The sequence below is a fragment of the Salvia hispanica genome, chromosome 1 (assembly GCF_029641045.1).
Source record: "Salvia hispanica isolate PSC_SH4W2 chromosome 1, Shi_PSC_v1, whole genome shotgun sequence".
NCBI classification, from domain to species: domain Eukaryota; kingdom Viridiplantae; phylum Streptophyta; class Magnoliopsida; order Lamiales; family Lamiaceae; genus Salvia; species Salvia hispanica.
In genome coordinates this window covers 45,455,768-45,482,468 of record NC_142692.1, presented here as the reverse complement: position 1 = coordinate 45,482,468, position 26,701 = coordinate 45,455,768, and the positions used below count along the sequence as shown (strand labels likewise).

General features: G+C 37.6%; 3 protein-coding genes and 1 pseudogene across 4 annotated transcripts; 3 read left to right on the top strand and 1 right to left on the bottom strand.

Annotated features, from left to right (window-relative positions):
• The first annotated feature begins 6,952 nt into the window (after nt 1-6,952).
• On the top strand, nt 6,953-8,619 carry LOC125217975 (protein LATERAL BRANCHING OXIDOREDUCTASE 1-like). Its single transcript, XM_048119559.2, has 3 exons — nt 6,953-7,646; nt 7,846-8,176; nt 8,266-8,619. The coding sequence occupies exons 1-3, from the start codon at nt 7,183-7,185 to the stop codon at nt 8,518-8,520; spliced, it is 1,050 nt and encodes a 349-aa protein (XP_047975516.2). The 5' UTR covers nt 6,953-7,182; the 3' UTR covers nt 8,521-8,619.
• A 3,370-nt stretch (nt 8,620-11,989) lies between these two features.
• Nucleotides 11,990-13,415, top strand: LOC125218753 (protein LATERAL BRANCHING OXIDOREDUCTASE 1-like; annotated as a pseudogene). Its single transcript, XR_016137141.1, has 3 exons — nt 11,990-12,500; nt 12,723-13,053; nt 13,143-13,415. The product of XR_016137141.1 is annotated as a protein LATERAL BRANCHING OXIDOREDUCTASE 1-like (transcript).
• Nucleotides 13,416-13,630: 215 nt separating this feature from the next.
• On the top strand, nt 13,631-15,445 carry LOC125219635 (protein LATERAL BRANCHING OXIDOREDUCTASE 1-like). The gene is made up of 3 exons (XM_048121662.2): nt 13,631-14,520; nt 14,612-14,939; nt 15,013-15,445. Exons 1-3 carry the CDS (start codon nt 14,051-14,053, stop codon nt 15,265-15,267), a joined length of 1,053 nt encoding a protein of 350 aa, XP_047977619.2. The 5' UTR covers nt 13,631-14,050; the 3' UTR covers nt 15,268-15,445.
• Nucleotides 15,446-25,222: 9,777 nt separating this feature from the next.
• Nucleotides 25,223-26,384, bottom strand: LOC148933923 (uncharacterized). Its single transcript, XM_089062677.1, has one exon. It carries the CDS (start codon nt 26,382-26,384, stop codon nt 25,365-25,367), a length of 1,020 nt encoding a protein of 339 aa, XP_088918803.1. The 3' UTR covers nt 25,223-25,364.
• Between the last annotated feature and the right edge of the window lie 317 nt (nt 26,385-26,701).

Here is a 26,701-nt window from a genome sequence, read left to right as displayed (position 1 = left end):
GTCGTTTGGGATTGAATTCCCGCCACTGATAAGTAGTCCAAAAACTCGGCACTTAGGTATTCGCCTCCGCGATCAGATCGCAGGCATTTGATAGTCTTACCATGACGCGTCTCTACTTTAGCCTTAAACTCCTTGAACTTGTCAAAAGTTTCAGACTTGTAGCGCATCAAATAGACATATCCAACTTTCGAGAAGTCATCTATAAAGGTGACAAAGTATCGATAGCCGCCCCTTGCATCGGTTGACATTGGTCCACACACATCAGTATGAATGAGCTCAAGTACTTCCTTGGCCCTATTCCCCTTTGACCTAAAAGGTCTCTTAGTCATCTTGCCTTCGAGACAGGATTCACACTTCGAAAACGGTTCCTTCTCAAGACCTTTAATAAGATCTTGATCAACCATCGCATGAATCCTTCTTTCGTTGGCATGACCAAGTCTAAGGTGCCATAAGTACGTTTCATTCATTGAAGTTGAAGGTTCTTTTCTTTTCTTAGAAATTTTCGATGTAGCATTGAGTTCTGATTTACGTTGATTAAATTGTGTAGAAGTGATCGTGTACAGATTGTTTTCCATGATACCACGACAGATATAAGAACCATCTTTCTTAATAACGCAATTGTCATTAAAAGAAATCGAATATCCATCAAAAGACAATTTAGAAACTGAAATTAAATTTCTTCTAAAAGAAGGTATCAACAAAACATTCTTCAAAATCAAAAATCTATCACTAGAAAAACGTAAATAAACGTCTCCCACTGCAACGGCCGCCACTTTCGTAGCGCCGCCCAGCTGGACCTCTATCTCACGATCATGTAGCCGTCTTGTCACCTGCATTAAGTCAGGATCAAAACATATATGATCAGTTGCTCCAGTATCAATAACCCAAGTATGAGTAGATGTCAAAGCCAAACATGACTCGACTACTAGAGCATGGTGCATACCTGTAGCCTTGCCCTTTTTAGGACAATCTGGCTTCCAATGACCTTTCTCTCCACACTTGAAGCATTTTCCAGTTTGCTTCTTGTCACCCCGCTGTTTCTTCTTTCCCTTAGCAATGGTAACTGTCACTTGGTTCGGTGCCTTTTTCTTTCCTCTTCTAGCCCTAGAGCCAGAGGAATTAGGCGTCAAACTCAACATAGCTACTTTAGCTTGAACCATAAGGTCCTCCGCCGACTGAAGTTCAGTCAGCAACTCTGCCAAAGTATAATTCCGCTTGTTCATCTCAAAGTTGAGCTTGAACTGCTGGAAGCTAGGGGGAAGACTCTGAAGGATTATAGTGACCTGGGACTCGGGATCGATCGTCCCTCCCAATACCTCAATCTGGTTGAGGTGACTCATCATCTCGAGGACGTGTTGCCTCACAGACGAGCCCTCCTTCATAGACTTCGTCATGATACTCCGAAAGGCTTGAGACTTAGCCGTTCGATTCTGAGTACCAAAAAGATTTGCGAGATTTGTCATGATCTCGGCGGCAGTTTCCATGGCAGAATGCTGATGCTTGAGTACTGATGACATAGAAGCCAACATATAGCACTTAGCCATCTCATTCGCCTTATGCCACCGTCTATGCGCATCTCGCAATGCTTGCGCGGCATTGGCAGCCGGCACAGCTGGGCGTGGAGTAGTGAGCACGAACTTGTACTCTTCTGCTGTGAGAACGATATCCAAGTTTTGTTTCCATTCGATGTAATTTTGGCCTTCGAGTTTGTTTTCTTTGAGAATGGCAGAAAGAGGATTAAAAGACATCTTGACGGATTTTATTGCACTGCAAACAGAAGATTTTACTATTTGTCATAAACTTATGTAAGGAAATTGAGTAGATTAACCATAGAACTTTTCAAAATCTTACAACAGCAAAATTAATAAATTGTATCCTCCTTTGGAGGTTAGTACGCATTAAAAACTTTACAATTTTACTGGTCACAGCACCTAACGCATCAATATCTTCCTCCTTTGGAGGTCAACACGCCAAATGCTGCCTAAGCATGACCATCAGATTTAGCATTACAGAATTTTATTTCTACAACACACTCCCATAACAATGTTCGTGCGTTGATAACAAAACCAAGCTATCTCATAAATTCTGATTGAACCCTGAAAATTGTAGTTCCTTAGGATTATTGTCCCCACTTTGCAGGTGACAATAATATTGGGAACCACTTTCTAGTTCATTCTATTTATTATGTGAGAAGTCCGCCCTTATGAACTTACTGTTTTCGTAGGATTATTGTCCCTACTTTGTAGGTGGCGATAATATTAGAAAATCAGCTTCACAAAATTTGGCAGTCCAACCGATGGAGACCATATATAAACCATAAGTTCATAATTATCGCTTAGACATTTTAGTTATGGTTTTTCTTTAATTATCCTTTAGCCTTAAGGCAGATTAAGACTAATTAAATTCTGTTGGTATTTAATTGACTGGATAATTAAATCTTTTATAATCTTTAAAGTCTTAGTATAGAAATTATTAATCTAGGATTTAATTCTTATTCATGTCATACTATAAGATATATCTAAAATAAAGTACATTATTTATAATCTTAACTAGACATGAAAAATTAAATTCATATAATTTCCAAGTTCAAGATTAGGAAGAATATTAATTATATTATTTAATGTAATCTTACATATATCTTATCTTATAATAAATTCTAGATATATTATATTTAGGAAACTATTAAATTATTCTCATCTATATCATCTAGGATATAAAATATCCATAGATATAGAAAATAATCCAAATATTCCTAAAATCTAGGGAAATCTTCCCAAAATATTTTATTTCATTAAATAACATTATTTTTAATGATATCTATTAATTAAAAAATTAAATAATCATTAAAATAATCTTTCGTCAATATCTAGAGATTCGAGGTTTGCACGAATCATCAACAACGAAGATTTGAAGATATCCACCGGGGACGCTCGTCGGGGCAGCGCGATCGCCGCCCGACCATCGCCGGAATACCGCGCCGATTGGCGCGACTCTTCCTCCCCCTTTCCGCGGCGAGTTCGCCGCGACTCCCTCCATCGGGTCAACCAGCCGCGCAAGTGAGACTGCGCAGCTCCGTCGAGCTCCCACTGCTCCGGCGGACTTGCACGAGCCAGCGGCTGAGGCCGCTCTCGGTCATGCATCGCTAGGGCTGGGCGATTAGGGTTTTAGGGTTAGGGTTAGGGTTGTTGGCATCTCGGCAGCTCTCGGACGAGCTGTCGCGCCTTTCATCACCTTCCGACACAGCCGGTCGCCGGCTAGGGCCCGCGGTCTCGATCGGCGGCGCGCGCGAGCCCTTGCTCGCTTGCGCGTCGCCACGTGATCGCATCCCCTCGGCACTCGTTGCGCGTCGTCGAGCTTGATGTGAGCCGGCTAGGGTTTGGTCGGTTTCGCCGGCGGCGCGCGCGAGCCCTTGCTCGCCGGCGCGTCGCCCGATGCCCGGCACCCTCGGCTCCCACTCAATTTGACAACCCTATCTCGATCGCACGTAGTGCGATTCGTCCCGGCGCAAGCGCCAACGAATCGCTCATCTCGTACGTTCGAATAATTCAAGTTCTATGATTCGAATGTTCTTGAGTTCAACATGCATAAACATAAATAATAAAAACACAAGAACATACTTCGTAATCAATTAATACATGCATACATGAATTTCGCGAAATTTAAATCCAAATAATCAGAGCCAAAGACTGGCTCTGATACCAATTGATGGTGCTAGCAGCGGAAGAGCATGCAAATAAATCACATAATAATCAGATCTATTTAGCAGATTATTTAGACAAAATCTATTCGCGTAATTATCACATGTATCATGCTCATAACTTGAATTGATCATGCTTTAAGAATATTGAAAACCTAAAACATGCTTTTCTACGGAGCAGAAAAATACCTAATTAATTCTCCGAAGAATTGAAGATGGCTAGCTACTTCTCCACGTGATGCTTTGAGTACTAGACCACAAATCTTCTCTCTGGTTCCCGAACTGTACTCCAATATCAGTGTGGGCTGATCTTACTAGAATACTAGGACTTAAATAAAGAAGACATAAGAAATCCTTTTTGGAATAGGAGAGGATTTCGAAAATCTCTACAGCTGGGCTATAATTTTCGAAAATTACAATAATGAAAATTGTGTTTTCTGTCTCCTTTATTCTCCTATTTATATTAAGTTCCTTTTGGGCCCAGACAGGGATCTATGGAAGGCTTTGGATATGGGCTCATCCAATTTACTTTTTACTAATTAAATTGAACCCACAATTTAATATAAGTTATAATTGGAATATTACGAGCAGCCACTACAGAAGTAATATTGAACTCTCCCCATCCAAATCCGAAATTATAAGTAATCCGGGTTTCCGTTTATCTTTCATTTCCCGTGCTTAAGATTAATATGTCCATTAAGTAATTAATGTCTGCTATTGACTTAATTAATTAACTTCTTATTAATTCCAAGAGTGGACTTAGCATGAAACACTTATTTATTATTCATAGAGTAATCATACTCCAACTAGCTAGGTTCCGAATAATAAAACTTCGTTTCGCGCTCCTCTTGAGGACATTATCAAACGAGACTCACCTCGTGCACGATTCAATATAATAGCAATCCTAGCACCGCTAGATATCGATCACCACTGCCCAATATATCAGGATAATTGGGTTACGAAAAACCCGCACCATTTGATAAGTCAAAGCAATGCATAATCAATACCGTATGCTCAATGCTAACCTACATTGATTAAGAAATAAATATTTATCAAGACCTCGCCTTTCAGTAGATAGCCTAAGGCAAGTCTTGCTGTTAGATCCGTTCAGTGCTATACCACACCAATGTCATCTTATTTCAGTAAGGCTTAGAAATATGCGGACTGACATTGCAACCTTTCTCGATGGGTAGTCTAATTCCATCTAGGTTGTGAAATTCATATTTTTCTTTGTTTAGAACTGACCGTATTACCTTAAAGTGGACGACGCCCACAACCGGTCTACTGAAACAAAGACTTAGACTTTGTTAAGTTAACTTATACATTTAAACATGCATTAACATCCATTAAATGTAAAACATAAAAACATTATGACAAAAATAATCTGTTTTATTCATTGGAAAATAAAATAAGAGTTTTACAGTATTCAATCACTCGAAACGTGATTTCTAGTATACAAACTCTAACAGCCATCGGCCAAGTATTACCCCATATGATATCTGCGGCCGTTGGCAGTGAACTCGATGGTCGGGCCGCGGCCCCTGCATTGATCGGCGAAGAGGGTGGCAAGTTGAGGACGTTGATGTCGTTGTTCGACCCGGCTACACCAAAGTATGCATGCCAGATGCAGAGGCGATGATCAGCGACTGCTTCGAGGATCATTGTCGGGTGACTACCCTTGTAGCCACTAGTAAATTGGCCTCTCCACGCCGTCGGGCAATTCTTCCACTACCAGTGCATACAGTCGATGTTCCCTAGCATTCCAGGGAAGTCGTGCATCGTCTCTTGCATCCTCATCAGGTCCTGGCAATCATCAGCAGTCGGACATCGCAAATATGTGTCGCCAAAAGCCTCCACAACTCCCCTACAAAAATTCTTCAGACAATCGCGAACAGTTGTCTCCCCGACGTGAAGGTACTCGTCGAACATATCTGTTGTGGTGTCGTAGTCCAACTGCAGGATCGCAACCGTGCAATTCTGCAACGGCGTAAGTCCAGGTCTGCCGATGCCATCTTCGCGATACTGGAAGCATTCATCACGTCCCTCCAACGTCCGGACAATGCGGAGAAAAAGATCTCGCCACATTCTAAAACGGCGGTGAAAAACCGTCGGGCCCCACCGTGGTTGCTCGGAAAAATAGTCTGCGACTAGACGTTGGTGAGCTACGTCGTGTTCGCGGGGGACATACGTACAACGTCGAATCGGCCGAGGGACCCGTGCCGCCGCCTGCTCCGCCGTTGCACACTTGCGTTCTATTTGTGCCAAGCATTCCGCCGCGGCGTCGTTAACGCAATGGAACAGTCTACTGCCATCCGATGTAGTCCAATCGTCGCCGTCGGGGTTCATTTTTGTAGTGAGAAAACTGGAAAGTGAGGGATGAAAGAGAAAAATTAGGAGATGTGAAATGGTAGAGAATTGGGGTGTTCAAATAGAATTTTTTTTTGAAAAAAAAAACGAAAACGTGTGTTATCATCCGTCGCATCGTCCGCGTCGCCCACAGTGGCGGACGACGCGATGTCACATTGACGGACGATGCATTGTCCGTCACATAGTCTGCCCCATTGTGGATGGCCTGACAATTTATATTTTGATAGACTTCCTATTATGAGTTATCGATTAATTTATGTAATATAGTTTAATATCTTATCGCAATATTCATTAGTAACTAGATTTTCGATTGTCTTCGTATGCATACATGCACTGTATATAATCTAAAATCGTGAAATCATAATATCATATGGTACAAAACAAATAGATGTGCCCACGATTTAAGAACCATGTCAAATGGTTGAACCATAGCCACCGATTTTGCTTTCAGTTCTACAATGGTTAACCGTCTGTCAAGTTAAAATCGTCCACCTCTATATAGTAACGGGTACTTAATCAAGACTATACATTATTATTATTATTATTATTATTATTATTATTATTATTATTATTATTATTATTATTATTATTATTATTATTATTATTATTATTATTAAATTATTACTATTATTTTTAATATGAACGCTCCTCACCATTCCCTATTTCTTTCCTTTTGTTGCGAGGTGAAATAAAGCATCTTGTTGCTAATCTGTGTCAATTTCTTATGTTTCACTGTAGTAATGATTTATGGACTATTGTTGTGGTTGTTATAACGTTACTATCCACGAAACAACTAGTCTTATTCAATCATCAATGCCTAGCTATATTTATACAAATACATATTCCGAATATACTGCTATACTTGCAAAACAATAGATTCCCCTGTATTTCAAAACTAAATTCCACCACATTTTTCTTTCTCACTGGAGAAGATCCAGGCAGTCAAATCCTGCAGTAAATTCTGAAGCAAAAGAATCCAACTTGAAACAAAATACTATGTGTGGCCACATCTTGTCTAGGTTCAATGTATCTCATTAAATCATCCGTTATTCTTGTCATCAACTCTTACCTTTTAAACCCACTCTTACCAATTAGGCTGATCGTCATCGTAGTTAACCATGGGAGAGCTACAAGTGATTGATCCTGCCTTCATCCAGGCCCCGGAGCACAGGCCTAAACCGGAATCCGTGCAGGCCAACAACGTCCCGTTGATCGACCTCTCCCCGTTAGGCGCCCGGGAGCCTGACCCGGGCGCCCTCGAGAGTCTAGTGGCACAAATCGGCCAGGCCTGCAAGGACTGGGGTTTTTTCCAAGTGATCAACCATGGCGTGGCGTTGCATCTCAGGGAGAAGATGGAGCTCGTTTCGAGGCAATTCTTTGCTATGCAGAAAGAGGAGAAGAAGAAGGTAGCGAGAGACGAGGTGAAGCCTCTGGGATACTATGACACCGAGCACACGAAGAACGTGAGAGATTGGAAGGAAGTCTTTGATTTCACGCTGCAAGAGCCCATGATCATACCGCATGATCACGAGCACAGAGAGATGTGGAATCAGTGGCCTCCTCACAATCCTCCTCAGATGAAGTATGCACTCTTATGCAGTTCTTCAATAGAAATTGATATTCATGAATCAGCGAACTGATATTGTGTCAGAAACTGATATGTTTTGCGATGTCAACTGATATTAATATGTTTATGAATTGATATAGTTCTGTGTTTTGACTTTAAGAAAAGTTCTGATTATGAACCATTTTCATTGATATTTTGATGTGATGTGATGCAGGGAGGTGTGCCAGCAGTATGGTGCTGAGATGGAAAAACTGGGGCACAAGTTGTTAGAGCTCATAGCATTGAGCTTAGGTTTGGAGAGAGACCGGCTTAGGGGCTTCTTCGAGGGTGGGTCAACCAGCTTCATCCGGCTTAACCACTACCCGCCCTGCCCGGTTCCTGATCTGGCTCTGGGAGTGGGCCGGCATAAGGATGCCGGAGCACTCACGGTTCTTGCTCAGGATGAGGTTGGAGGGTTACAGGTTAAGAGGAAAAGTGATGGGGAGTGGATTCTTGTCCATCCTACGCCTAATGCGTATATTGTCAATGTTGGTGACATAATACAGGTTTATAGTCTCCCACAATATGGAAGTAATGGAGAATGAACTTGTACAGAGTCTAGGATTATAACTATGGTTTGTGGATTTTGGTGCAGGTTTGGAGCAATGATAAGTATGAGAGTGTGGAACATAGGGTGAAGGTGAACGCGGAGAGGGAGAGGTTTTCGATTCCATATTTCATGAATCCTACTCATAATACCAAGGTGGAGCCACTGGACGAGCTGCTGAGCTCGCGGAATGCTGCAAAGTACAGAGCCTATTGTTGGGGGGAGTTTTTTGCCACAAGGAAGCTCAGTAATTTCAAGAAGCTTGATGTTGAGAATGTTCAGATATACCATTTCAAGAACTAAAAGTTTCTCTTTCCATTTGGTGGTTTGCTTATATGTATTTTCCTTGGAAAGAGTGGTTCTTCCATAATAAAATTCAGTAGTTTCCTTTGTGTTTCTTAAGTTCAAATCTGTGTGGAATGATGGTGAAAATGTGTTTCTTAAGTTCAAATCTTATGGTGAATATAAGTCTTGATTCAATCTCATGATTCATGAATATCCCTTCACCCTTGTGAAGAAATTATGGTCCATGATGAAAAATAGACTAATCAGCTTGTGACATTTTGCAATTAAATTCTTGGGATTGAATCACCTAACCATAAAGTGATAAATGAAGAAAAATACCATCTATGATCTATGGCCAAGATTGTTTATTAGTTACTCCCTACGTCCTAGATAATTCGATCCACTCCGTCCTAGATAATTCAATCCAGTATTTCATTTCGAGCCGTCTTATATAATTTGTCACATTACACTTTTACCATTTTTGGTAGTGGACCTCATATTTCACTAAATCATTCCTACTCTCATTTTATTATAAAACTAATACTTTAAAAGTAGGACTCACATCCCACCAACTTTTTCAACTCACCTTCCATTAGATTTCTTAAAACCCGTGCCGGGTCAAAGTGTCCCGAATTATCTGGGACGGAGGGAGTACTTGTTGCATTCAACAAAAGGGTTAATTTCTCTGTTCTGTCTCATCTCTTCTATTATTGATCACAATTATTGAACTTTGTTAGGTGATGAAAATGAAATGGATAAAAACAAATTATAAGAAAGTGAGAAAATTCATCAAATTCACAGAAGTAGATGCTAGGTGTTGAACTTTAAATAGTATAACGAGCATTTAACAAAATTTGTAACCTCTATTCTTTTAATTTTATAATTTATGATGTTTTAATTACATGATCTTTCATATCCTAATTTTGTGTCTATAAAAGGCATAGAGTTGTAGATGAATTACACACTAACAAAAGTATTCTCAATTCTCTCTCAAGCTCTCAAGTCTCAACATTTTATTATATATTTTAAGAACATTGTATTACTCAATTTTTGGAGCTCCATCAAGTTCTTCGTTGTCTAGCGGGTTTGAGATGTTATATACGTTAGGAGGAAGCCGTTTCATCTTTGGGGATAATATGTCAATTCGAGAGCACTAACCGTGATGTAATTTATCTTGTAGTTCGATTTATTTTTATAATTTTGATTGTAAGTTCCATTTCAAGAATTTTATCCTAATATTTCTTACCATTCTTAGAGATGGGTGAATTGTAACATTCTAAACTTGAACATGCATAATATTTATCTTCATCTTTACACAATTTATTATTTTTGTATATTTATATTGTCTAACGCTATAATTATATTAAGTGGTGCCACACAAAAAATAATATTTTATAACTTATGATGAAATTAATAAGTGGTGGATAATATTCATATTTACAATGAGATAATTAAACCTATTAAAATCGAGTTAATCTAATAATTAGTTGTTCAAACAAAATAAAATAGTCTGCTACCAAATTTTGCTTTACTAATAATATTATTGTTGAAATTAGGATTTATCACTTAATTATTAAGGGATACAACTGATTTTATATAGAGAATCTAATTATCTTATCTATAAGTGATCATGCTCAGTAAAATATATATTATATTAAGTATATTTTTACAAAAAGAAAATTTCCAATATTGAGAATTGTAAAGTAGCATAAAAAATACTTCGTATAAATGTTTCATGTTCTAACAAACCATGTTTAAAAGTGCAATAAATAAGATACGTCCAATGTTCAAAAGGGCTATCATTATTCATTAATATAATAGTGTTATTTTCAACCAATTAATGTGATATTTTTTGTGTAGTTTATCATTTGAATTTTTTTATGGTCATAATTTTGACGTTTTGAATATTATGAGTTATCGATTTATTATTTTGTTAAAAGTGTGATTTACATTATTTTTAGTAGAGAAATATGAAGGGTTGTTTTAAATATATTTTTCAAAAGTGTCAATACTTGATATAGTCTCTTTATCGTTGTCCAAATAATTGTGTTTGTTTTGATTCCATTTCAAATATGTTTAATTTTATGTCTTTAGGTGTAAAATGAATTCAGGAGCATATATTTATTGAATTATTATTATATAGTACTCTATATTTTTCTATTTTTAAATATGATATAGTTATATTATTTGTTATTTTAATTAATCAATTAAAAATTTAAAACTGTATAACGAAAAAATATTCCGTCGTACATCGCACGTGGGTTAACACTAGTTCAATATAACATGCAACACATTTACATTTGATATATGAATTATTAATTCTAAATGAGTTTACGATTTTGATTTTAAGAATTCATAATTTTGATTTTTATTATTTATGTTCCAAAATTTTAATATCTTTAATTGTCTAGTTTTTTGGAACGTTACAATTAGACATCGATCAAAAAAATAATCACATGATCCTAACTTGTGTATTTAATATCTTAAAAACATTAGTTAACATTTTTTCTTTTATTTATAAAATAGCATTATTAGCTCAATTTATATCATGCAACTAAAAATTGATAATTTGATAGTATATGATTTATTAATACTAATTGAATTTACGGTTTTAAGTTTACGAATTTCGTAATTTTATATTTAATTCTTTACTTCCAAAATATTAGATTCTATAAAGTCTTGACTTTGGAACATTACGGCGAACCTCTACCAAAAAATTATCACATATATTTTTAAGTCATTTATTAAATATTTTAATGCTTCATAGTTTATATTTACTCTTTTTATAAAATATAGTAGTACTAGAGTCTTAGCTTAATTCATCATGCAATAAATTACTCATAATTTGATATATGATACTTATGGCATGTTTGGTAGGGGTGATGACTCATCTAGGAATGGAACTTTATGAACAAAAATGGGGTGATGACTCATCTAGGGATGGAACTTTATGAACAAAAATGACAGGGTGATGACTCATCTAGGGATGGAACTTTATGAACAAAAATGTCATTTTTGTTCATAAAGTTCCATCCCTAGATGAGTCATCACCCCTACCAAACATGTCATTAGTATATTAATAATAATTGAGTTTGATCACATTTTTAATTATAAGAATTTTCTAATTTTGATTTTAAGTTTTAGTTTTAAATTTTTAATTTTTTATTTCTTAAAATTTAAATAAGGAGAAAGATTGTACAAAATTGTAGAATACATACTAACAAAAATACGAATAAAAATACAAAGAGAAAATGAAAAAATATGTAGTTACATTAATTAGATATCACTTTAATTTATAAGTTTTCTTCATATTAAAATTCCCTAAATTAGAATCATCCATAAATAGTTAATTACTTTATATATTAGTCAAAATATATATTATACTTGGCAAAATGCCATACGTGTATAATGGCATAGGGACATTATGCCTTTAAATCACTCTCTCCTTGGATAAGATCCAAGCAGTCAATTCTCTGTAGTAAATTCTGCAGCAAATGAATCCAACTTGAAAACAATACTATGTGACCACAACCACATCTTGTCTAGGTTCAATCACTCAATGTATTTCATTAAATCTTCCGTTACTCTTTGTCATCAACTCGCTACCTATTAAGTATTAAACCACTCTTACCAATTAAGCTGATCGTCATCGTAGCAAACCATGGGAGCACTAGAAGTGATAGATCCTGCCTTCATCCAGGCCCCGGAGCACAGGCCTAAACCCGATCCGTGCAGGCCAACAACGTCCCGTTGATCGACCTCTCCCCGTTAGCCGCCCAGAAGCCTGACCCGGGCGCCCTCGAGAGTCTAGTGGCACAAATCGGCCAGGCCTGCAAGGACTGGGGGTTTTCCCAAGTGATCAACCATGGCGTGGCGTTGCATCTCAGGGAGAAGATGGAGCTCGTTTCAAAGCAATTCTTCGCTGTGCAGAAAGACGAGAAGAAGAAGGTAGCGAGAGACGAGGTGAAGCCTCTGGGATACAATCCTCCTCAGATGAAGTATGCACTCTTACTATATATATGTGTATATTCAGTTTGCAGTTCCTCAATAGAAATTGATATTCATGAATCAATGAACTGATATTGATATGTTTTGTGATGTCAACTGATATTAATATGTTTATGAATTGAAATAGTTATGTGTTCTGACTTTAAGAAAAGTTCTGATATGAACCATCTACATTGATATTTTGATGAATGATATGATGTGATGTGATGCAGGGAGGTGTGCCAGCAGTATGGTGCTGAGATGGAAAAACTGGGGCACAAGTTGTTAGAGCTCATAGTATTGAGCTTAGGTTTGGAGAGAGGCCGGTTTAGGGGCTTCTTCGAAGGTGGATCAACCAGCTTCATCCGACTCAACCTCTACCCGCCCTGCCCGGTTCCTGATCTGGCTCTGGGAGTGGGCCGGCACAAGGATTCCGGAGCACTCACGGTTCTTGCTCAGGATGAGGTTGGAGGGTTACAGGTTAAGAGGAAAAGTGATGGAGAGTGGATTCTTGTCCATCCTACGCCTAATGCGTAGATTGTGAATGTTGGTGACATAATACAGGTATATAGTCTCCCACAACATGGAAATAATGGAGAATGAAATAGTAGAGAGTCTTTGGATTATGACTATGGTTGTGTATTTTGGTGCAGGTTTGGAGCAATGATAAGTATGAGAGTGTGGAACATAGGGTGAAGGTGAACGCGGAGAGGGAGAGGTTTTCGATTCCATATTTCATGAATCCTACTCATGATACCAAGGTGGAGCCACTGGATGAGCTGCTGAGCTCGCAGAATGCTGCAAAGTACAGAGCCTATTGTTGGGGGGAGTTTTTAGCCACAAAAAATCTTAGTAATTTCAAGAAGCTCCATGTTGAGAATGTTCAGATATACCATTACAAGAACTAATAAAGTTTCTCTTTTGCATGTGGTGGTTTGCTTGGAAAGAGTGGTTTCTTGCACTCAATAGTCGAACCATAATAAAACTCAGTACTTTCCTTTGTGTGTCTTAAGTTCAAATCTGCGTGGAATGATGTTGAAAATGTGTTTCTTAAGATCAAATCTTATGGGGAATATGAGTCTTGATTAAATCATGAGCTGGTCATGATTCATGAATATCCCTTGTGAAGATATTGTAGTCCATGTGGGAAATAGACTTATCAGATTGTGACATTTTGCCATTACATTCTTGGTATTGAATCACCTAACCATAAAATGATAAATGAAGAAAAATATTGGCCAAGATTGTTTATTAGTTAGTATCTTGTTGCAGTCAACAAAAGGGTTAATTTCTCTGTTCTTTCTTATTTTTTCTATTATTGATCACAATTCTTGAACTTTGTTAGGTGATGAAAATGAAATGGACAAAAACAACTTACAAGAAAGTGAAGAATTCATCAATTTCACAGAAGTAGATGCTAGGTGTTGAATTTTAGTACAAAAACTTGCACTAATTAGTTACTTGTACCATACTTTACTTGCAAAAAAAGAAGACACTCTGCAGCCAAGACTTTCCTTAAATGAGTTAGCAAAACAGAAACACAAACCAGACAATCTCAGCCATGGGAGAAGTAGATCCTGACTTCATCCAACCCCTCGAACACCAGCCTAAGCCAGGGACTCTTGAAGCCGAAGGCATCCCATTCATCGATCTCTCCACATTGAACTCCAAAGAACCTGATGCATCATCTGCCCTCGATCATCTAGTGTCTGAGATAGGTGATGCCTGCAAAACATGGGGCTTCTTTCAGGTCATCAACCACGGGGTTCCTTCACAAGTCCGACAAAGAATTGAGACTGCATCAAAAGAGTTCTTTGCTCTCCCCAAGGAGGAGAAGAAGAAAACCAGCAGAGATGAGGCCAACATTTTTGGCTATTCAGACTTGGAGATCACCAAGAGCGTCCGGGACTGGAAGGAGATCTTCGACTGCACAATAGAGAATCCTACGGTCATATACGCCTCAGACGAGCCGGATGACAAGGAGCTCAGAGAACTGACCAGTCAATGGCCTCAGTCTCCTCCAGATTTAAGGCAACTTCAAAACTCAGCTTCTTTCTTTCTTGTTTCGAACGATAAAAAAAAAAAGATGAAAGATTAACTCAACATGTATTTCCTGATGCAGGGAGATATGCCAAGAATATGCTGCAGAAATGCAGAAGCTAACTCACAAGCTACTAGAGCTAATAGCACTGAGCTTAGGTTTGGAAAAAGATCGGTTCCATGGCTTCTTTAAAGAGCAGACGAGCTTCATGAGGCTGAACTACTACCCCTCCTGCCCTGCTCCTCAACTAGCACTGGGGCTCGGGAGGCACAAGGATGCCGGTGCCATGACAGTTCTGGCTCAAGACGACGTTGGAGGGCTTGAGGTGAAGAGGAAGACAGATGGAGAGTGGATCTTCGTCAAACCTATCCCCGATGCTTATATTGTAAACGTGGGAGACCTAATCCAGGTACCCTATCTCTGCGCGCATCAATGGAGTCGGATTATAGTATGTGTATGTATGTTTGTTTGTGATATGGCAGGTTTGGAGCAATGATAAGTATGAGAGTGTGGAGCACAGAGTGACTGTGAACTCTGAGAAGGAGAGGTTTTCAGTTCCATTCTTCTTGAATCCTTCACATTATGTATGGGTGGAGCCACTGCATGAGTTGGTAGACGAGGAAAATCCTTCCAAGTACAAGGGCTACAGCTGGGGGAAGTTTTACGCGACGCGGAAGCTTAGCAACTTCAAGAAGCTTACCTCTGAGAACATTCAAGTGCACCATTTCAAGGTTTAGGAGAGGCATATCTCAACCTTATCAGTTTGTGTGTTTTTCTCATTGAAGAAGTTGTGCTTTGAGTAGAATCTTTCAGAGTGAATTTTCATATCTATGTATGTATGTATGCTTAGCAAGAATTTAAATACTCTTTGTTGCACTTCCTCCTATCAGAAAATGGATTGATATTCACCATCAAGATCAATGAATCACTTTTTAACTATTTTCAGATTAAAGTACTCCTGTTAAGTAATGTTTTAGCATAGACAGCAGCCTATATGTTCCTCAATGATTCTGAGGATATGCCAAAAGTATATACTACCACTTTCAACATGAATTTCTTGAAACCAGATCATCATACACTGAATTATTCAAAAACTTCCATAACTCATCAAATTGTTATCTTGTGAGGTTATGATTCCAATTCAATTATGTTTGGGAAAGAGTAGTTTTCTTGGAAGTTCGGCTATATTATCATGTCATTAATTTAAGCATAAACATATTCAAAATCGGGTCTTTTAGCAATGACCCAAAAACAAATTAGTGTAACTTGGCGTGTACAATATCAAATTAATGTGCAATCAGCAATTAGGATCATAGCCTATTACTTGATTGATGACTCATAGATGATTTCTCACAATAACGAGAAAAAAGAAACTCCAGATTTTATACAGTCCTATCTATGTTAGATTGGATCCACAATATTAAGTGACTATATGATTCCAAAAAACTCAAATATGTTCAATTCACCAACCCCGAGCCATTGATATTAAGTCAGGCTCGTGACTCCCCGACCCAAACTTTATCCCGATAAAACTCGCACTCGAGCTAGTAATTATATGGAAAAAAGGAGTCCAATTCCATTCATCAAAACACATGGTACAAATCTGATCGAGCTACAGAAATGAATAATTCTTGTACTTATTAGTATTTCATAAGCAAAACAAAAATTCTCACTACAAAACTTTATTGCTTCACAAAAGCAATGGAAAAAACAAAAGAAAAAGCAATGAAATTTCAATTAACTATATATACAAGCAGTTTCCTTCTCTGTGTTGCGTTGAGACGACAAAATTCAAGCAAGAATGCCGACATATGGAACTGAGGTGATTGGGTATTCGCCGTTTGTAAGAAGAGCAGAATTGGTTTGCTTTACCACAAAGCTAACCGAATACACAAAATCGAACATAAACTGCGCCATCGACTTCAGCAATCCAAAGCATATTTCCAGCCTCTTCATAACCATTGTTGTAAGATTTTTTAGAAATATTGTTTTTTTCTTCTCTTTTTTTTGTGATCCTACTTTTCCATTCACAAAATGTGAATATATATAATTGTAGTTATAGGTTTTTCGGAATGGATGAGATTGGAAATAAAGCGTTGTGTTAGTGTGGCTTTTCGAGACCCCAAGGGGTAAATTGAAAGAGTCATACTGCCATCTTGGCTTATTGTATTATTTAATAGACAGGGAACATTATTTTTTTGTTAATTATAGTATGATCAAATATGAAAAGATCGCAATCACAATTGAGATCTAAGTATATTCAAGCTGACTAGATAGGACTGGTACTATTATTTTATATTTTTTGTTTGGTTAACCTTCGAATTTATCCCACATTTTAAGTGATTTTATCACGTCCTTTGATGGTAAACGATTTTATTTATAATTGTGTCAATTATATCTGTCTTTTCAATTTATCAATTTTAGCTCGGTGTTTTCAATTTGTATCAATTTTAGGTTGAAATAGAATTGATCATTTTTAAAATCGTGATATATATATAACATGTTTTTATTTGAGTTTATATATGTAATTAATGCAGGAAAAGGATAACCTAAATATCTTAGAAAATTCTAGACCGTGTTTTCTGAGTGTTAATGTCGTAATACATAAAACGTGTCACCATGAAAGATGAAGTATATATAAAATGCAATATTAGATGTGAAAATTAACTTTGGCCATTAAAATACACAGATTATTTTATTTCTAGTTCATACATGCGGATGGTTTCTATCAGAATTGTCTAATTGTGATCGTGCGATTATAAATGAAGAGCTATAGGCAAAGTAATCCATTTGCTTTCATACATTCATGCTCTTCTTAATTTCAATTATCTTATTATTGAAATAAATTTGTTTATTAGGTGTGAATATATATGTTTAGCTATAAATAAGATCAAAATGAAATAATAAATAACAATGTGTATTTTACTAATTTATCAATCAAGACTTAAGGCACGATACCATAATATGATAATACCACCATGTACGAAACTGGAACCATTATTAATCTTATTTTTAAAAAATTAAAAAGGAGGAAAAAAATACTAATAGCATAACATATAATAGCTTGATTAAGAGAGTGTTATGTTTCCTTAATTTACCCACAACTATTACTCATGTACATGAAAAAATGTATTCTCTCCTAAAAAATAATTTTGATAGCGCACATCACAAAATTTAATATTACTTCCATCCAAAAAAAATATACTCCTACTTTTAACATTTTGGGTCGTCCACCAAAATTTAACCAATTTGTAAATATAGAAAGTTTTAAATATTAAAATACGGAGTGCTAATAATGTGAATTTCACAATCCATTAAAATTACTCTCTTACTTTTTCCTCTTCTCTCTTCCTTTACCAATTGTGCTCGTATCATACACAACTATGTCTATTTTTGGTGAACGAAAGTAGTATATAATTAAAAAAAATAAAAGAAATAGGAAAATAATTAATTAAATATCATTAGTGAAAAAATGAGATATAATCCATCAATTTTTGTTTATCATGAATGGATAAATACTAGTTTAGTGCAATGATCAAAATAGAAAAATATGATTATTTTTATGAAAAGAGTTTTAATATAAAAAGTGAAATTGGACTATCTTTACTAATTTGCCAATAATTTGATTTTAAAATTTCATTTTTACTTATCACATAATATCATTTGCCAATAAATGTTTAGCTGCAACAAAAAATAATACTATAGTATAGTGAATTATTGATACGATTAGTTTGAGTGTACTACTGAAATTAAATTACTCTTTTAAAGAGAAAAAATAAATTAAATCATACACTAGTACGTACTCCCTCTGTCCCATTAGAAATGAAACGTTTTCCTTTTTAGTTTGTCCCACTAAAAATGAAACGTTTCCTAAAATGAAAACATCTTTATCTCTACTTTTTCATCTCTCTTACTTTACTCTCTCTTCATTAACTCACAAAATAACACTACATAAAAATCCGTGCCAGTTTCTAAATGTTGCATATTTAATGGGACGGAGAGAGTATTATTTGCATGGTTTCCTAACCGATATATTTTATTCTTTTATTCGTAATCACTACTTGAAAAAGAACGCTTTAACAAATGGTAGAGTGAAAGCAACCATTGCCCGATCAATAGTAAAAGTGGTTCGATTTAAATTACTTAATTCACTAAAGTGTTACATTAGGACCATTCATTAATCATGACAGGTTCGTATGTCATTGTCATGATACAATTATTGCCTATACACAAATATATCGTGGATTTTTTAAATATGGATCTTATCCATTATGATCTAGCTGGTATATAATATTAATAAAAGAGCATGATTGGATCATAGGAAACAAAAATTGCTTTCTTCACTATAATACAAAAATATACTACTGTATTTTATTTCAATTTTATTGTTGGCCCGTACACAAGCAAGCATGCTTAGGGCAATCCTATTGGAGAATGTAAATGGAGTCTTTAGTTTAAATTGATTCGAATCTTTGCTTGTCATGATTGTCATTTGATCATAGTTGCAAATAAAATAACTTGGCCTGTTGCACTTTTGTGATTTGTATAATGTAATGGGAGTTTATTAATCAAATTTTAATTTGCCAACATTATTTAAGATTAGGACATTATTGACATAAAATCCTCAAAGTGCTGGCCCATAGGCCCAAATATAAGAACTCTATCAATTCGGTTCATTAGTATTAAGTTAATCGATGCGGCGTAAACATCCCTAATCACTCGAACATCTTAAAAGACGTTATTTAAGCTAGAGCTTCGACAATACATTTACAATGAATGGATGTCGTTAAAATAGGGGGTAATGTCTCGCTGATGACATCTATCTTGGGTGACCAACGTTCGTAAAGTCATTTTCTTGCCCAACCAAACCCAAAAGAGACACTTTTTGTATAGAAGCAAAGATGTTGCATGTAAAGACGTAGAAGAAGAAGACTGAAGACACCAAGTTGTGTTTATTACTCCCTTCGTCTTCGATTAATTGTCGCTCTTTTCCATTTCGGTCCGTCTCTTAATAATTGTCACACTTCATTTTTAGCATTTAGAGCATCCACAATAGCGGCTAGCCGAATCAACTAGCCGGTCAGCTAGCCGAACCATTGCAACCGGCCAGCCGAGAATCGGCGAGAAAATCGGCGTGGGCTAGCCGATTCGTGTGCGTTGGCCGCCATTGTGGCGTGCCGATCGGCTAGCGATCGGCCAGCGCCAATTTTTGTTTTTTTTTTAAAAATTTTTTTTGAAAACCTATATATACGCGATTTTAGTTTCATTTTCATTTGCACCACTTGTTTTAACGAGTTTTTCCTCTCTCTAAATTTCTATACAAGAGCAACATCGAGCGATGAGTAACGCGAGTGGTAGCAGTGGTGTGGTGGTGGTGGTGGTAGTGGTGGGGATACTGAGGAGTACGAACGGCAGATGAACGAGGCTATGGAGACCTACATGAACCGCGAGCTAGAGCGGTACATGCGAATGGTCGAACAGCAGGCGGTACCTTGCTCTCCACCGGTTGTCCACCGCCGAGCAGTGATTGATCGGGATCACGTAGCTGCACATCAGTGGCTGTATGACGACTACTTCGCTCCGGACCCGCGGTTTCCAGCAACCATGTTCAGCGCAGAGAGTTGTTTATGCGTATCATTGACGCTTTGGAGCGTCGATATCTTTATTTCCGCTTCAGGCACGATCCGGCTGGCAGACCTGGTCACACCCCTATTCAAAAGTGCACGGCGGCAATCAGGCAGTTGGCCTACGGAGGCGCGACAGACATGTGGGATGAGTACCTCCACATCAGTGAGACGACTTCTCTGGAATGTCTGAAGTTTTTCTGTCAGGGCGTGATTCAAATTTTCGGTGAGCAGTACCTTCGAAGCCCTACCCCCCAAGATTGTCAGAATCTGATGCAGATGCACGGGGAGCAGCATGGGTTCCCAGGGATGTTAGGCAACATAGATTGTATGCATTGGGAGTGGAAGAACTGTCCAACTACCTGGAAAGGGGCCTACACGACCGACTACAAGGGAAAGAATCCCACGATGATCCTCGAGGCCGTAGCTGATTACCGGCTGTGGATCTGGCATGCGTATTTTGGGGTAGCCGGGTCGGACAACGACCTCAACGTCCTCAACTCGTCGCCCCCTCTTCAACGACAAGTGTCAGGGCATCAGTCCAGCCGTCTCATTTGTGGCCAACGGCAACCGGCATGATATGGGCTACTACTTGACGGATGTGATATACCCTAGGTGGCCTGTCTTTGTGAAGACGATTAGGCACGCGGCGGATGACAAGAAGGCCTACTTTGCGGAACGGCAGGAGTCGGCGCGCAAGGACGTGGAGCGCGCATTTGGTGTGCTCCAGTCTCGATGGGCGGCAATTAAGGGTCCAACGCGTTTGTGGGATGTCAAATGCGTTGCTGATATAATGTACGCCTGCATTATCATGCACAACATGATCGTCGAAGACGAAGGCGTACAACTGACTAGTTGGGCCAATGACGATGAAGCCGGTCCAAGCCACGGAACGGCCACCCCTAGCGTACGACATGAGGTACCTCTTGATGAAGTCGGCCGCCTCCAGGAATATGTCGACATGCGCCAAGTGGATGCTCATATTCAACTCCAAAAGGATATAATTGAAGAGTTGTGGGCACGGAAGACTGCACGGCGATAGTTTTTTTTTCTTTTATGTAATTTATTTTTTTAAATGAATGTACTTTTTTTTAATGCAATTAATGAATTTTCCCGTATATGTCTCGTAAATTTAATTCCGTAATTTAATCGTAAATTTAATTCCGTAAATGTAGTTGTTTTGAATTATTTTTATTGCGGCTGGCCTATGGCTGACCTATTTGAGTAAATGCTGACGTGGCAGGTGGATTTTTAGTGCTGCTGACGTGGCAGAGAGAGAGAGTGGCTGGCCTATGCCTGGCCGATTTCTATTGTGGATGCTCTTAGGTCTCACATTCCACTAACTCACTTCACTCACATTTTATTATAAAATCAATATAAAAATATGGAACCCACATTCCACTAATTTTTTCAACCAACTTTTTTTACATTTCTTAAAATCCATGCTCGATCAAAGAGTGACACTTAATCGGGGCGGAGGGAGTAATTAATATTTTTGTTTACTTGTTCTTGGCTTACTAAACTTTAGAATTCTAGGATTTCTTATTAGTTACTCAGGGATAACATGTTAGATTTTTTATATCAAGACCTAGAATTTATGTATTTATTACTATGTGACAGTGTGTCTGATTTTGACAAATTATTGGATGGTTTAGTAGTATGCTATAAAATCGAAAGAGTAGTAGTATGCTAGATAGAATAGATAATGCAATATATCAATAAGATTGAAAAACTTAAAATTAATTAGAGAGGACGCTTGAGATCATAAGATCATTTAATTGAGAGTTACAATGTATGACGCTTAACCGACTATTGAGTGTAACCAAAAATCTGAAGTTGTCCAAAAGGAGATTTAGCATATAGTAGTATTAGTGATCTTCTTTGTAATTCCTTGAGTCGCGATAAAATATCATAATAATACTTAATTCTACAAAGAGTTAAAGTAAAATCAATATCTTACCATTCGTGCTTTTGATGACTTATTCTCGTATTCTATTCATCCCATAAATCGAAATATTTAGAATGACACGAGAATTAACACATAATTGATAAATTGGTATGAATTTGCATCCATTATTAACTAGTACTGGTGAATATTTCAATAATTAATGAGTAGAGTTATGGAGTAACGGTGTAGTGCTATCAATTTGGCTTATAACACTTAAATACTAAAAGTTGTTTTGAACTATATACTTGGCCCACATTCTCCAGTATTGTTTACCTCCATAATCCTTCCCTCAAACCAAGACCATTAGACCAAAACCATATGTCCACCCAATATTATAGGTCATCAGGTCAACACAGGTCTTGATTGAGCTCACACAGAAATATTTGAGAACCTGCAAGCGCAATCCACCGAACCCCGAGCCACACAGGCCCAGCCCTAAACCAGGGATCTGATACTTCTGTTGGGGATCGGTGATGCACACCCGAACTCTACATTAGTATGATATTGTCCGCTTTGGGCAAAGCTCTCACGGTTTTTCTCCACGGGAACTCCCCAAAAGGCCTCATACTAATATAGTTGGAGTAACCCATTTATATATTTGCAACTCTTGTTCATTCTTCAATGTGAGATATTGTTTACCCTCACAATTAGACTATGTTTATCAGCAACCACCCAACCCAACCCAACCAGCCACTTTTTCAATATTTAATTTATTTCTATCTCCTCCACATCATCTTCCACATCATCAATATTTATCCAACCCAACCACCCACATTTTCATGGTTTATCAATGACCACCCCAACCACCCAACCACACTATTATATATTTATTTTTATATTATTTTTTAATAATATTATTAATACATGAAATACTTATTATTGTAAATTTATAGAAAAACCGTAATAAATGACAAACTAAAAATTATAAAAACAAACAAAAAAAAATATACATTACAATAATTGAAATATAAAATTTAAAATACATAATTGGTGCTCATACATAAGATGAAAACTAGACATTCAATTGCAATTGCCGAATTTTGCCCATATATGCTCAACCAAATCGTCTCGCAGAGCTTTGTGAGCTTCTCTGTTTTGAAGTTGGGCTTTGTTTTTCATGTAAGAAGCTAGACTCGCAATTCTATTCGTAGAATATATGAAATCATTATTCGCATCTCCATCTCCATTCTCATGACTACTTTGTCCAAGTCGATCTTGAATAAATTCTGCTGGATCACAATAGTTCGAATATGTGCTTCTTTCGTCTTCCACTATCATATTGTGCAAGATTATGCAAGCAATCATTATCTTCCCCATAATATCACGATCCCAAATAAGACATGGACATTTGATAAAAGCAAAACGAGCTTGCAAAACACCAAAAGCTCGTTCAACATCTTTTCGCGCAGACTCTTGATGTCGAGCAAACAACTTGTGCCTCATCGTTTGTGGACCTGGTATAGATTTGACAAACGCCGCCCATTGAGGATATATGCCATCAGTGAGATAATATCCCATATTTTTTTCCTGGCCATTTACTATGTAATTGACCTTCGGTGCTCGACCTTCCAAAATATCATCAAAAACAGGAGATTGATCAAGCACATTAATATCATTTCTCGAACCTGGAGTTCCAAAAAAAGCATGCCATATCCACAAATCTTGAGATGCTACTGCTTCCAAGATGATTGTCGGATTCCCGCTTCTTCCGGCATATTGTCCAGCCCATGCAGTGGGACAATTCTTCCATTCCCAATGCATGCAGTCAATACTACCCAACATGCCTGGAAACCCACGTTGTTCTCCAATATGCAGAAGTCTTGCCAAGTCTTCTTCGGTGGGCTTTCGCAAGTACTCATCGCCGAAGTTAGAGATTACACCTTCAACGAACTTGATGAGAGATTTGCGAATGAGTTGTGCGCTCATTCTCAAATATTCGTCGTGCAAGTCGGCCGCCGCCCCGTAGGCCAACATCCTCATCGCTGCTGTACATTTCTGAATTGCAGACATACCAAGTCGACCGGTAGCATCACGCTTCTGCACAAAAAAGTTGTCGGTGTCGATGAGCTTGTTCATTATTTTTTCGAACAAAGGTTTTCGCATGCGATACCTTGTTCGAAAAATATCTGGAGGATAGATTGGATCTTCAGCAAAGTACTGCTCGAAAATAATATCATGACCCTCTTCGCGTTTCCTTTCAATGTATCTCCTTTTAGCTCTAGCCGTCTGGGTTGTAGGTTGTGAAGGCAAGGTTGTTGGCCAAATAGCTATATCCTCGATTAGTTGATCGAGTTGCTGATTTTGTTCAACAATTTTTTCTTCCCATTCATTGTCTTCAAGAAGATTGAAAGCTTCAAAATTAGAACTTGATGACATTTTTTAGGGAGAGTTGGCTCAATAATCGTGAGAGGATTTGTGTATAATTTTCTTGAAGCATATAAGTAAATATATAGAAGTAATTTGTTGAGCATAGGATTCCACTACTATCATTTGTGATCACATGGGTTGTCCTTGGATTCCACCACCACTTGTGATAGAAAATGACTTGTCATGTAATCATACTTTGATTTTCGTGATCACATGGGTTGTCATTGGATTCCACCCCCACTTGATAGAAAATGACTTGTCATATAGTCACACTTTGATTTTCGTGATCACATGGGTTATCATTGGATTCCACCACCACTTGTGATAGAAAATGCCTTGTCATGTAGCCATACTTTGATTTTCGTGATCACATGGGATGTCATTAGATTCCACCACCATTTGTGATAGAAAATGCCTTGTCATGTAGCCATACTTTGATTTTCGTGATCACATGGGTTATCATTGGATTCCACCACCACTTGTGATAGAAAATGCCTTGTCATGTAGCCATACTTTGATTTTCGTGATCACATGGGATGTCATTAGATTCCACCACCATTTGTGATAGAAAATGCCTTGTCATGTAGCCATACTTTGATTTTCGTGATCACATGGGTTGTCATTGGATTCCACCCCCACTTGATAGAAAATGACTTGTCATATAGTCACACTTTGATTTTCGTGATCACATGGGATGTCATTGGATTCCACCCCCACTTGTAATGTCATGTAGTCATACTTTGATTGAAGGGCTTATCACATAAACTGGAAATTACATAAGCAACATAAATTAAAGATTACATACTAAGCAACAGAAATTGAAGATTACACACTAAGCAACAGAAGTTGAAATTTGCATAATAAGAAACATACATTGAAAACAGATAAACTACGATCAATTCCCAAATAATTCTGCTATTAGATTGCGTTTCAACGTTTCTTCTTCTGGAGTTAAGTCCCTCCTAGCCATCAGCGGAGTAAGGATAGCTGCCTTGATGTTCCGTTCCTGAATATCACTAGCTGCTTTGATCTTCCGTTCTTGAATATCACATTCCCTTTCACGTGTAACTCTCATTTCACGCAGTGCTGCAGTGAAATCATTAGGGATTGTATATGAAGACGTTGCAACTTCTTTGCCTCTTCTTTTAGCCTTACTCTTAGCTTGATCTCTTCCGGTAGGACGCTGCAATGTTGAAGAACGACTCTCAGGAATGGAGTCAATTTGAGGTCCTCCTTCCTCACTAGTCCTCGACCTTTTTGAGCTCCCACGACTTTCTTCAAGACTATCTTCATCTGGCTGGAAACGCGTTGAACCAGTACTATTCAATTTCAATTCCCACTTAGGATTGTATCTCATCACCTCCTCAAACACCTTATGGTGAGTAAATTTTCTCTTACCATACAGTTGTTGAGCGGCTTTCTCAATGTCCTCTTTAGATTGGCCACTTGTAGCTCGATCATGTGCTTTTTTGTATGCAGCAATCCACTTTGTGACATTTGTGTTGAGTCGTTTGTAGCGTTGTCTCAATGACTCTAAACTTCTTTGTTGGCCCATTCCTGGATTTTCTTTTCTTGCTTCCTCATATTGATCAAGAACCTTTTGCCATAGATGGGCATTAGTTTGGTTGGTGCCAACAATTGCATCCCTGCTCACGAAACAATAAGCAGACATTAATGACATGTCTTCTTGCTCACTCCAATCATGTGGAGTGTTTGAAGCACTCAAGTTGGTTGGTGATATGACTTGGCTTGAATGTTGGTTTTGAAATGAATTTTGGAATTGATCAGAATTTGGAAAATCATCAAAACTAGGGAAATAATCTTGAGAAGGATTAAAATTTTGGGAAGGGTTGTAGTTTTGGGAAGGATAGAAATTTGGGGAATCGGAGAATATATTATTCTCATCATCATCCATAGTTAGCAACAAAGTAAGCTTAAAAATATGAAATTTTATCAAACAAGAAGATTATAGGAGGAGGAAAGAGATATTTTTTTTTGTGTGCAAACTATAGCAAATGTGGTCTCTATTTATAGAGGAAGAAAAATTATGAATTTTGATATAATTTTTATAATTTTATAATATTTTATATTAAAGATATATTAATTTAAAAGTATATATATATCAACCAATGAGATTGTGCCATTTGGCACAATCTCATTGGATGATGGAATGGAGACCGCCTGGTTGGTGTTTGGGTGGAGAGAGACCGTGGTCTACTTGAGATTGAGACA